At 33.6% G+C, this 12,357-nt stretch overlaps 1 protein-coding gene across 1 annotated transcript in view; it reads right to left on the bottom strand.

Moving 5' to 3' along the window:
* Positions 1–12,357, bottom strand: part of LOC118750643 (probable WRKY transcription factor protein 1) — a gene marked incomplete at both ends in the record, with an annotated part of 60,723 nt that overhangs the window by 10,375 nt on the left and 37,991 nt on the right. The window contains 2 exons of the mRNA XM_036485376.1: positions 1,705–1,830; positions 7,732–7,974. Coding sequence (XP_036341269.1) covers positions 1,705–1,830; positions 7,732–7,974 — 369 coding nt within the window. The remainder of the gene's footprint in view (positions 1–1,704; positions 1,831–7,731; positions 7,975–12,357) is intronic.

Here is a 12,357-nt window from a genome sequence, read left to right as displayed (position 1 = left end):
ACTCGTATTGGCGTACCGTTCTAAAACTGGAAGTATGATCTATTCTGACTTTTTCGAGTTCATAGTCAGAGTTGCAACTCAAAGTGGGAAATTAAATCAATTTATAAATAGTAGAAGGCCGGCCACACTTCGGAGAGAAACGGGTTGTATTCTGGTTTCGGCTGAATATCAATTTCATCGTCAATTTTTCACGACAGACAATCGCTGCTCAACTGCCAACAAAGAAAGGCACTTACCCTCTCTTAGGGATATCTTCAAACACGCAGAAGAGATTTAACCGCATTCACTGAAAGACAATTGTCGTCTTTACCAACTCTCGCCGCAGACGAAGGGTTTCAGCTACCTCGACTCTCATAGCTCTGGCGCAAATATCTATGATCTTGATACTTTAATAGGCTAAAAACCATACATGACCAGGACATATCCAAAAGGCAGCTGGCGCAACGTTTGCTCTAACTAATACTCATTTTAATAAAAGAAAAATATTTTTTTTTTGGCCGAATAACAGTATATGGCCACCAACATTGGCCTGGCGTTGGTCATAGGTATTACTAATTATAAAGAGTTGTGTGTGGTGAATTCATAGATTTACCTAAGCTCCAGACTGCTGTTTAATATTCTCAGAGGCCAAAATAATTAAATTTTCTCAATTGGCAATGAAGCAAATGTATTTTTATGAGCAACTCTTGTTCGCACTGAGATTTTCAATTAAATGTACAATCATGAAATGCATTTTCCATGGATATTTTTATTCAACAATAACAAAAACAAACAGATATTTTTATTTATATTTTTTCTTATCTTACTTGCAGCATTCCTGTTTTGTTTGCTTAAAATCTATGCGTTTTTCATAAGTCACAGCATTGTCACATTCCCCCATTTCTAACAGACTACCTACATACATATGTACATATATTTTTCCAGCTAACGTGCCGCCGCAGCTTTGAAGTTGTCAATATATTTTACATGAGGAAAATACATGCTGTTTCAAGGCAGAACTACCACTCTGAGGAATGCCATTGCCTGCCGATGGGCGACCGCTCTTAGAAAAAAAACGTTTGGTTATTTGGGCATTGCTCAGAACAAGTATTTAACCCAGATCCTACAAAGTACTCTCCTCTAACCACTCACTCACAGCGGCCGCAAAATACTTGATAGCAAAATTTTAAATTTTAAAGTTTTCTGAAAAAATATTGATTTTCGATTAAAAGATCACAATTCTATAGCAGTTCTACGAAAAATTTTATTTTCCCCATGTAAAACATATGGAAATTTTCAAATCCCGGCGGCATCGCTAAATATTAATCGTTTGAAATAAAAGAAAAATATGGCTCCCTTATGTTCGATATTCCTCAGTTCTGGCGGTGGCAGCAGGAAAATGCCAAAAAGTAGATTTTCCTGTGCATTTCTAGATCACCCCAATGTGCATACATAAAATCAATTTACTTATTTGATTTTATTTAATTCCCCCTACATACGAGTACAATAACACAATCACTGGACAATTTTCATGAGATGTCTACGCAATTTCTGAGTATTGTGCAACTGTCCACATAAATTCTTCCTTGCAACAAGTAAGCCAATAATGCTGTATCATAAAAGCACCTACTTCCAAAATAACATGTGCTTACATATGTACATATATGAGCTGGTTCGTCATTTACCATAATAACTCAAGATACAAACTGTTGTGTGTTGACTTACCTGCTGGCACTACTTGAAACAAACACGGCTCTGATTGTTTGCCAATTGAATTTTGGCCCCAGCATGCCAGTGTGCCATAGTCTCGTTCCCCCTTTGGAGTGTATATCAATTCGCTTACGGTTTCTACTGTAAGAGAAGAGCAAACAATATACACAAATGTATTAGTTGTTTATTTGTAAACATAAGTTTATATACATATGAATATTTGGCGATATATATGTATACTACATACGACAGAATTAACATTTCTAAGTGATTGGTTTTGAAGGGATTTCCTTGTTTTTACGAAAATTTTTAAATAAATTCAATTATCATCAGTTGCGTCATCATTGAGTCATGTACGGGTATAATCAAAAGGATTATAAATTTGCCTCAGGTATGCTATATGTTTGTACATACGTAAATGATTGACCTGGCAAGGTAAGACGTGAGAGGAAAGCGGAAAACCAGAAATGTTGTTATATCAGAATAAAAGGGTACAATTCAAAATAAAACTTACAAATTTTACGCTTTCAATTGAATTCCAAACAAAATGAAACTGAATCTTGATTTAAACCAATTTTTATGATTTCAATACCTAGAGGACTGATTTGACTAACAAGTTAATACAAGTAGTAAAATAATTGGAAAAATTTCATAGGAACTTTTCCCACTGATTGTGTATAGTCGCAAATATTAAATTTATTTTGCTGTTGCAATAGAAATACTTGAATTGCTACATCAAATAAAATAACTCTCAATGTGTGCCACCACAAAATAATATTAACCAAATCGTATTTTCTCAGTAGCGGCGGGCTTCTGTGTACTTGGTACAGTAGGGACCCTCAACGAAAGTAATTTTAAGCCGTCGGGCATTACTTACAAAAAATTATTGCAATTATTTGACCACTAATTAAATGAATACAATTGTAAAAAGGTATTACATTACCTAATAGGCTTTCAGTAAGTAGCTAAAATTTTCCTTTTTTCGCGCCTTTTATAATTTTTTGAAAGTATATTCGGTACAAACACATTCCTTTAGGTACATTTAGAGCATAGCCAAACAAAATATAAAAAAAATCTTTCTTATTTTCTCTTTTAGCCTTACGAAGTTCTCCCAACTATGTAACTCTAGCGCATACTTATGTATGTATGTCCATAATAAATATTATAGAGCATGAACAGTTCATCATTTCATTATGTTCGTCGCCCTGAAGGCTTTGGTTTTAAAGCCCAGCGATTCTAGTGTTATCTCAGTTCGCCAATATCAACCTCAGCAACTGACTGCATATCTTCTGCAGCTGGAAACGGGCTCAAACGTCAAAATGCATATTTCGGATTATAACAGATGTGGACGTACTAATCGTCTCCTAATTTGGAATGATGACAGTCCCGAACGAGTGACTGGTCGTCTTCGTTCGTTCAAACGACCATTCGATCACCAAATGGAGTTCAAATGCCTAGAAATTTGTTTGCGCTTATGTCATATTGACATAAGAAATATCGCCCACGTTTATTTGTACTGGATCCAGTTGGTAGTGAAATGCTGGCTCCTATGCTCTCTGTTTGTTCAACGAACTGGACGGAATTGCTTAGACGATGAATTATTCCTCCCAAAATCCCAATGAAAATTTAAATTTTCTCTGTTATGTGAGAATAGGGTCCTTTGGGACCCTTAGATCCAATTGGTAAGGATAGAAAAAAAACTACTTCAATTACAATGTGAAATTCCATTATAAACAGAATTTTATTTTTTAGCAGAAAAAATAAAGTAAAAAAAAAATAGATTGATCTGACCCAAAACAAGTGAGAAAATCGGATTCAAAATTAAAAAAGCGTAAACTTTGACCCTAAGGACTAATGTGGGTTAAAGAAATTGGGGTAGAATACAGCTTAGTGTTCTTTTTGTTCATTTAAATTTTTTCAACAAATAAAATCAACAAAATGCAAAATCTACTTGTAGCTACTGCGAAGTTGCGCTGCATAAAAAAAACCATAAATAACAAGGTTCGGAAAATTTTTTTTTAAAGAATTTCATGGAAGTAACATGCTGAATTGTTGTCGATAGCATTAATAATAATAATATATCGGCGCTTACGCAAAATGTCAGTATTTGGGCAAGCTTCTTCTCCGATTTGTGATGTGAAACCTATAGTTTTACGCGGATTATGAACGGCGATTGTATTTTTAACCGACTTCCAAAAAAGGGAGGAGGTTATCAGTTCGTCGGAATATTTTTTTTGTTTTTATGTATGTTACCGCATAACTTTGTATCACCTCAACCGATTTCGATAATTCTTTTTGCATCGCAAAGGTAGTGCCTCAGAAGAGGTTTAGATCTGGTCATTGGATCATGAAAATAACGGTACTCCTAAATTTTTATATGAAAATTGAAGTTGGGTTTGTTTTTAGGTTAGAAATTACTTGTTATTAGAAGTTGTTTTTCGTGGCACAAATACACTCGGAGGTTTGCAATGCCGGCCAAGGCCCGACCACTATTAGAAAGAAATTTATTCTTTTCATTTCTAAAAATGGAGAATATTAATTTTTTTTTAAAGTTTTGCTTTAATTTCTGAAACGCAGCTGATTTTATACTTATTGTTTGTTTGGTGCGAAAAGCGTGAAGTTGGCAACAGGGAATGTAAACAAAAGTAGTTTATGACGTCAGCGATTAGGTGGATGGTGTCAAATCGACGAAGAGAGGGTTAGCGGTCCGCGAATGGCGTGACATTTATTTTCTAAATCGTGCTACCTACTCAGGTGTACGTGGCTTACGAGTAATACTATTTACTGCTTATATTTCACACAAAAAATTAGTGCGTATTTTCATTTTAGCAATCATTACATTCTTATTTATCCATCGATTTTCTTCGTTGGTAGCTTAATTTTTTTCTAAAGGAATAGGCTTTAAAATAAGTGCAAAACTTTTACACAGAAACTCGTATTTTTTAAGTATTTCTCTTTTAAATTTTTTATTGTTTCCATTTTTTCATAAAAAAAAAACAAAAAATCTTGAATAATGAATTAGTTTCTCTGAAACTATCGGGGCTATCGAATAGTGATGTATGTATATAGGGTATATGGAGAATTTTACTTTCTTTGTATTTTGATTTTGCAGTTGGTTCGTAAGATATACATGAATAAGAGGGCCCACTCTTTTTTAAGCTTAATAATGGTTAATTGCAAATATTTCGAAAACGTATGCATAAATAAAAAATTAACTAAGTTTTTGGGATCAGCGAGCGATTCTGCATAGTGGCGTCTGGAGAACAAAAAAAATTAAAATATGTAAGCCAGTGTAGTTAGTCAGGAAATCAGCCTTAAATAGCCGGATGTGCCAGTAAATCTACAAAGAAGAACTTCTGGCATAATTTACATAGAAAAATTTTACATAAAAAAATTTTAAGGCTTAAGTTATTACGACGCGTAATACGCCTTGTGCATCCCGTAATTGTGTATGCCGGTATGTAATACCCTGCCTCATTTTCCATGTAAAAAGGTTTCACCTCAAGGGCAAGAACGCCCAGAAATTACTGAACTGATGGTTCAGGTGTAAAAGACCTGACCACGTGGAATATCGAAATCTCTCGAACTAGTTCGGTTTTGGCCCAAATCAGCCAAAACAATGTAGTGCAGTGATTTCCAAAGTGGTCCAGGTGGCCCACAGGGGTCCATGGATGGGTGGGTCTATGTTGGCGTGAAAAAAAATATGGGGGCCCACGAGTTTTAAGTAGGGGTCCAAGAAAATTTATCCGGTTTCGATAGTAAATAACCAAAACAGTTGCTTGATAGCCTATATATATTTAACTTTATTTTATTTTATTTTTTTTGAGTGGTGTATTTTGATCTTGGCGCACTGCTGCACTTACCGTCACTTTGTGTCTTCATACTTGGGGAAGCCTTAAAAGTCAACTGCAGACTAAAAGGAACCTGATGTTTGGTATAACACTGAGTGGGGCGAGACGGAAATTGCTGGCGGCAGAGATTTTAGTACTTGTGTCTTTTCAATGCGACAGCATAGTGCGCCACTATTACCTTTGTTCAAGAGATTCTATATTGTTGAGTACCCTGAGGCGGAAAGCGGGGTTAATTCCTGCACTGAGTTCGGACTCATATATTGTCGAATCTTCATTCCAAAACTTTCTCAGGGTCAGGATCTTGGGTTTATTTTCGGAGTTAATGGGCATAAGCGCTTCACTTTTCTCTTAGAAAATATTCTTTGATCTTCCAGGTTGAGGCATTTGCAATCCTCAAAGCCATGGATTACGTGGTGGAAAACAGGTGGAGGGGAAGGAGTTTACGTGTCTGCAGGTACAGCCAAGCTGGACTTAAGGAATTGGCATGTCCTCTATCTAAGTTCTTTCAAACTAGTTCGGCAATTCAAGTCTCGACTAAATTATGTTGAGAAACATAACGAGCTTTCTTTACTCTGGGTGCCAGGTCATTGCATACAACTTGATGGACTGAATGAACTGTTTTACAAATACGCCATATGCAAATTGATAAGTAAGTCGAACATGTGAGGAGTTTGTAGTGAAGAGAATGTAAATAACGCTAGCGCTCGGAGTGCTCTTAAAAAAATATATAACTCCTCAGAACATGAGAGTACTCTTAACGAGCTTTGTTTTTTAAAACTTGCAAGTGTGTAATCACATTATTTTAATTAATATAAGAAAATAAATATTTCAAATTTTTTTTCCACTCCGAATTTTGTTATGGAACTCATGCGCGATTTAAATTTATGTCGTTAGATCTAATCTTTACATTTTTTGGCGAGCTTTGGGAATATGTTCAAAATGTAACAGCAGGGGGTCTGAGTCAAAGTTGTGCTGGCTACAAGCAACCAAAACGTATATTGCTTTACCGATAATGTGAACACTATTTTTCTCATTGTAGAACAAAAAAAATTGTAAAACACGCGGCAAATTTCGTCAGGCGCTCAAAGTCAAGAATTTGTTTATTGTTATTATCATTCAAGCACGATAATGTGATCATGTTGACCCGAAAAAAGTTGTGGAAAATGCTATGATAAAGGACCACTCAAAAAGTAGTTGTAATTTTTTTTTTAAATATGTACAAGTCAAGCTCGTTGGAAATCGGTACATATTGTGCTATTTGATCCTAGCTTAATAAATAACAAAAAAAAAATCGCTTCAAGAACATTGTGAATATTAAAAAAAAAATAAAAAATCAGACGTGGTCACTTGTCTGAGACCCTATATGTATGTATATAAAACTTAAACCTATGCGCGTATATACCTATCGTCACTTAAGGGTGAAAAGGTGTCAAGTCCATTTTTTGAAATTATTCAGGAGGGACGAAAAATCGATGTAGTTTCGTATTACCTGGCATTCTGCGTCAAAAATTAAATTTTTATCAAAATGGAATTGCCACCTTTTCTCCTTTTAGGTACTTATATTTGTATGACCAAATGTGATTTGGTAAACTATCGAAACCTTATGTAATAAAAAAGTTATGCACACATTTGTATGAGAAAATTGTAGTCAATTAAACAAAATGAAAAGAGCAAAGATAAAGATGTTAATAGTTAGAAAACGAGAAATCCGCCGATCAAAAAGAATCGGAAATCATGAAAATCTCTTTTGATTTTCTAAAAAAATTTCAAGTTTTAGATTCGTACGAAAACGGGATCACGGCCTAATATTAATATTTCTATAGTTTTGAATCAGAGTTTGAACTCTTCGTTGTACAGATACTACGCCCATAACTTTTTTTTTTACCTTTACAAATTTTATTTATTAATTTCACTATTTACCTTTATAGTTTTTAAAGCTTTGCCACACAAAATTGTATTTTCTAACAAAAGGAACTGCTGTGGCATAACTCAGAAATTTTGTGCATCACTACCGGTTGGTTGGTACGAGATAGTAGTAAAACTAAACACGGCTGGTCATTGGAAAGCAGTGGTAAGCATTTTGGCATGGAATTTTCAAATTTTTACATTACCGAAAGAAAAATGTGCCTTAGATGAAGGCTTGGTGAAAATCATTGCATAAAAGGGCATTTATTTTTTAATATTACATTACCATAAGTCTCAAAGTGTGTATCGTTCGCTTCGATTATAGTACGATGTACGTCACCGGTGGTCGTGGCTTCCTGTATCGTCGCATAATGGCCTGATGGTACTTCAAAGTGTTCGCCGCTCGTTGAAAAAGTCCATTCAAAATCAATTTCCGGTGGGTCGGAATTAACACGGCAAGGTATAGGCACCGCCTCCTCTAGCGAAGCGCCAATCACAATCATTGTATTAGTACTGCAAACGGGCGCGTCTGAAAATAAACAAACAAAAAATTATAAAAGGAATTTAATCATCGAAAATTAATTAAAAATTTTTTCAACAACAAGGAAAGTAGCAACATGTGTTGCAAAGCTCAAAGGAATAATTATTAAAGTAAATAGTCGAGTAAAAAAATTGAACTGGAATATGTGTCAGTATGTGAACCAGGCCGTATGACGAAGCTTAAATACCCAAAAACTGAGTTTTTTTTGCTTTAATGTATTTATGTTTGCATATTTACATAATGAACAATTTTATCACAATAACGTTGAAAACACTTTGCTCGCGCACAAAACAAATATTTGCGCGCATAATCATCGTTATCGATACATATGTATGTATGTATGTATGTCAACGGAATATGCGGAATACAAAAGAAAAATTCTCACACATAACATACATAAATACATATGTATTTATGTTGATATTTATTTGCATTTGTTGCGAGGATTATCACACGCTCTATACATCAAAATTGCGTGCGCGCCACAATGGATTTGTGTGCGTGTGTTAAATATTTGAAGTTTCTTTTCTCACTCGTACGTAAAAAGGATCAAAACAAGAAAACAAATTTTGCAAGAAATATTTCCAACAATCAAGCGATGCACACATTTAGCTAGTTGTATGTGCAAGCATTTTACTCAGCATGTCACAATAGTTTATGCACATATGTACATACGTACAGTTATACAATTTGTTCATATCTTTAATTCATTCATTTTCATTCCAAACGATTGAGTTTGAAATTTCATTGCAATAGCTCATGCAAACACAAGGTTAAGTGTAAATATTTTATTCTTAAACAGTATCTACCAACAAAGGCATGCACTCACTAACCCATTTATGTTTACCCAGTAGCGTAGAGAATATAAGTAGTTAATCATAAGAAAATGTGCATGTATGTATGTAGGTAACTACATACATATGTATATCCATGCAGGGAAATCCCGAACAAGTGAACTAAATTTTTAGCTACGTACCCTAGTTATCTCTCCTCTTAAAAAAAAATAATATTTTGATTACTTTTAGAAAGCATGTATGTATATATTTTTTAATTTAATTTAACTTCTTAAAACGTATTTTAGGCATTTTTTATAAAAAAAAAAAATTTTAATTAAATTTTCTTTAATGGTTTGCTTGTTATGGTTTTAAAAAGAATGTTGTTTTAGTTCCATTTAATTTTGAGAAACTAACTTTTAGTTTACTCTTTTTTAAATATTTTTTTTTAGTTTAAATTTTTAGATTTTATTTTGTAAAAAAGAAAAATATATTGTTTTTAATTCATTTACTTTTCAGAAACTTATTCTATTTTTTCTCCTTTTTTAATTTAATTTGTTATTCTTTTTTTAATTTAATTTTCTTTTAATTATTAAATTTTACTGTTTTAAGAAGAAAAATATATTTTTAATCCAATTTAATTTTTAGGTACTATTTCCTTCTTTTTTTGTCTTCTTCTAATTAAATTTTCTTTTACTGTAAATGTTTTTTTTTTTTTGAAAAGAAAATAGATATGTTTTTTTTTTAAATTCAACTTAAATTTTTAAAACCTTATTCTTAAAAAACATCTCTTCGTTAGCAGATCTTTCAATTAGTTTTTCGAAAGACAGTAAAGTGCTTTTAGGATAGTTTCCAGAATTTCCTTTTAAATGGATATTTTTTTGGGTTTTTTTTAATTCAAATACGATTTCATTATGAAATTTACCGATGCTTTTTCATAGTTTCGTAATACAAAAAAAAATGTATTAACATTCTAACATCTTGGGACCTTATGGAATCTACCCAATAATAGCGAGCACCTCTACAAACTCAGCTACAGCCAAAGGTATGTAAACGCGTTTTCAAATGCTCAATTTTAATTACATTCATTCAAACAAATTTGATTTCAAATTCAATACATATTTCTTTGAAACAAATTTAAAATCGCTACCATGTTACTTTTTTGCTCTGTCGATTTTAGCTAGCATGCAAAAGAGACTTAACTTGGTTCTAAATTTATTAGCACCGAAACAGTTCGGTACTAGTGCGTTTCCCTAAAGGGTGAATATGAGAGCACTTACATACAAACATACTTTATGTGCATGATTTTTCAATGACAAGACACGACAAAATCATTTACAAGTGAAGAAAACCTCATCATAAAATGCTGTTGGAAACTGATGATGTACGCACAACTAACCACTCGAAAAAAGAGAGTAAGACATAAGTTTAACAGCAGAGCATTTGAATGTGTATGCTATTCATCTCCAAAATTGTTGAGCTTTACGCAAATCTGGAAGTATATACAGGGTGACCCAGAAGTAACCTGCCAAACTTTAGGGGAAGGTAGGTGGGGGGTGAGCTCACTGATAAACAAAAAATTTTCTGGTAAAAGTGTCACCGTTTATGAAATATTTACATTTTTTCGAATTTAAAAAACATCGTGCCTTTTCATGTGTTTTCTTTAACTGCAACTACAAACCGGGCAATACTTAGTAAATTTTTTATGTAAAATACTTCCAGATAGTTGCCCCTCCATACTCAAATGCAATGTAGTTAAAATATATTAAGGAACCATCATAAAATTAGGACTATCCTAACTTGCTTAGAAGTGTACTAAAAATGTATAAACAGAAACAGTAAACGTCACTTCTTCAGTGTTACTTTTTTAAATGTTCCACACTAGCAACTTACACGATGAACTATAATAATATTCCGACCAACAACAACACTTACTGGACGTCCGGCGCGGAGAACAATTAACGAGATGATGAGAAACTGACGAAACGAGTTGCTTACTTTTAACAGCTTTTTCACAGAAAACTAGTTTTCGCACGTAAGCTCCCTTTTCGTAGACCAGGTCACATATGTGGAATTCCTGAAGATCCCAGTGGGAAAAGTAGTAATGCATTACATATGCGTGATAGATAATGTAATGTATAACTTACAAGTTCTAGATTCTAACAGATACTGTTTAATATGTAATCAGCATTCGAATGTATCCAAAACGTCGCAAAAATTTCCTATTAAATCACATTCATCCTAAGTAAAGTGGGGTATTCAATTTTGCATTACCAGTTTCCTACCTAGGCAAAAATAATGCATTTTCGAATGTGAAAACGGCTGTTTTACAGATTATTTTTTCGATTACAATACATTATATTTTCCAACTGGGATGAGGCAGAAAAGGAGGCCAAAATACCTCTTCAAATAAAATAAAAGTCTTCCTAAAGGTAAAAGGTACCAGGTCCATATTTAAAATTATTCAGGAGAGACGAAAAATCTATCTAGTTTGGCATCTATCTATATATCTATGTACTGGTAAGAAAAATTATGTAACAAACTACAGACCTATATCTAAACTTTCGACATGCGCGAAACTCTCCGAGAAAGTGGTTCCAGAAAAACTAATTTTTTATTCAAAGGATCCATAAATCCGTGCCAGCATGGTTTTTTTGTGGTCGTTCAACTGCGTCGAGTCTTGCCTGTGTTTATCAGTTTTGCATTTCATCGTTTAAGAAGTGATGTGAAGTAAACATTATCTAAACCGACTTCTAAAAAGCCTTTGATGCCATCACGCACAGCATTTTATTGCTTAAGCTTGAATGTTTAGGTATACAATATACATTTCTTTGCTGGGTTAGATCATACCTATCCAATAAATTTGGTTTTGTTGAAATCGAGAGTACGAGATCACATGATTTCGGGACCATTTCTTGGGTACACCCGGGTGACATCCAAGGCCCAATTATATTTCATCCATTAACTAATTACATTGGAGCTTGGTCTAGGCGTTCCAAGTTTTTGCTGTACGCTGATGACTAAAATCTTCAGCAGTATTACTTTTATGTCAGATGTTTTGCTATTACAAGATGAGCTTAACAAAGTACCTAATTAGAGCGAAATAACTTACCGCTTAATTACCAAAAATTGTTTTCATATAACACTTTCAAAGTGCATAAGTTGACTTATTATCTGTTTGATAAAAGACTTACTTCTCTTAGGGAATTTTCATACCTAGTAATTTTTGATTCAGTATTTAACTTCATTAATTATATTAGCTATACCATTACGAAATCCTAGTTTTACCTTGCTTTTTTGCGGCGCTATGGTAGAGATTTCAAAGATCACTACACCAGAAAAATCCTATATAACACTCTGGTTCGTTCAAAGCTGGAAAACGCCACTTTAATATAGAAACCAATTTACGCAACTCATACCAATAGACTTGAAAAATTACAGTGAAATTGTATTCGCTAAGCTCTCAAACCACTCTGACATCACTTGTGTCTAGGCAATCTATTCGATCTTTGCTTTTCATATGCGATATCATTAAATAAATTTAAATCTTCCAAATAAAACTTTACGCTCTCATTACCCTAATTAATACAATTATGAC

The sequence above is a fragment of the Rhagoletis pomonella genome, unplaced genomic scaffold, assembly GCF_013731165.1.
Source record: "Rhagoletis pomonella isolate Grant_MI unplaced genomic scaffold, Rhpom_1.0 Rhpom_scaffold_00341, whole genome shotgun sequence".
NCBI lineage: Eukaryota > Metazoa > Arthropoda > Insecta > Diptera > Tephritidae > Rhagoletis > Rhagoletis pomonella.
Note: the sequence above shows the minus strand (reverse complement) of the source record. Positions and strands in the feature narration are given on the sequence as shown.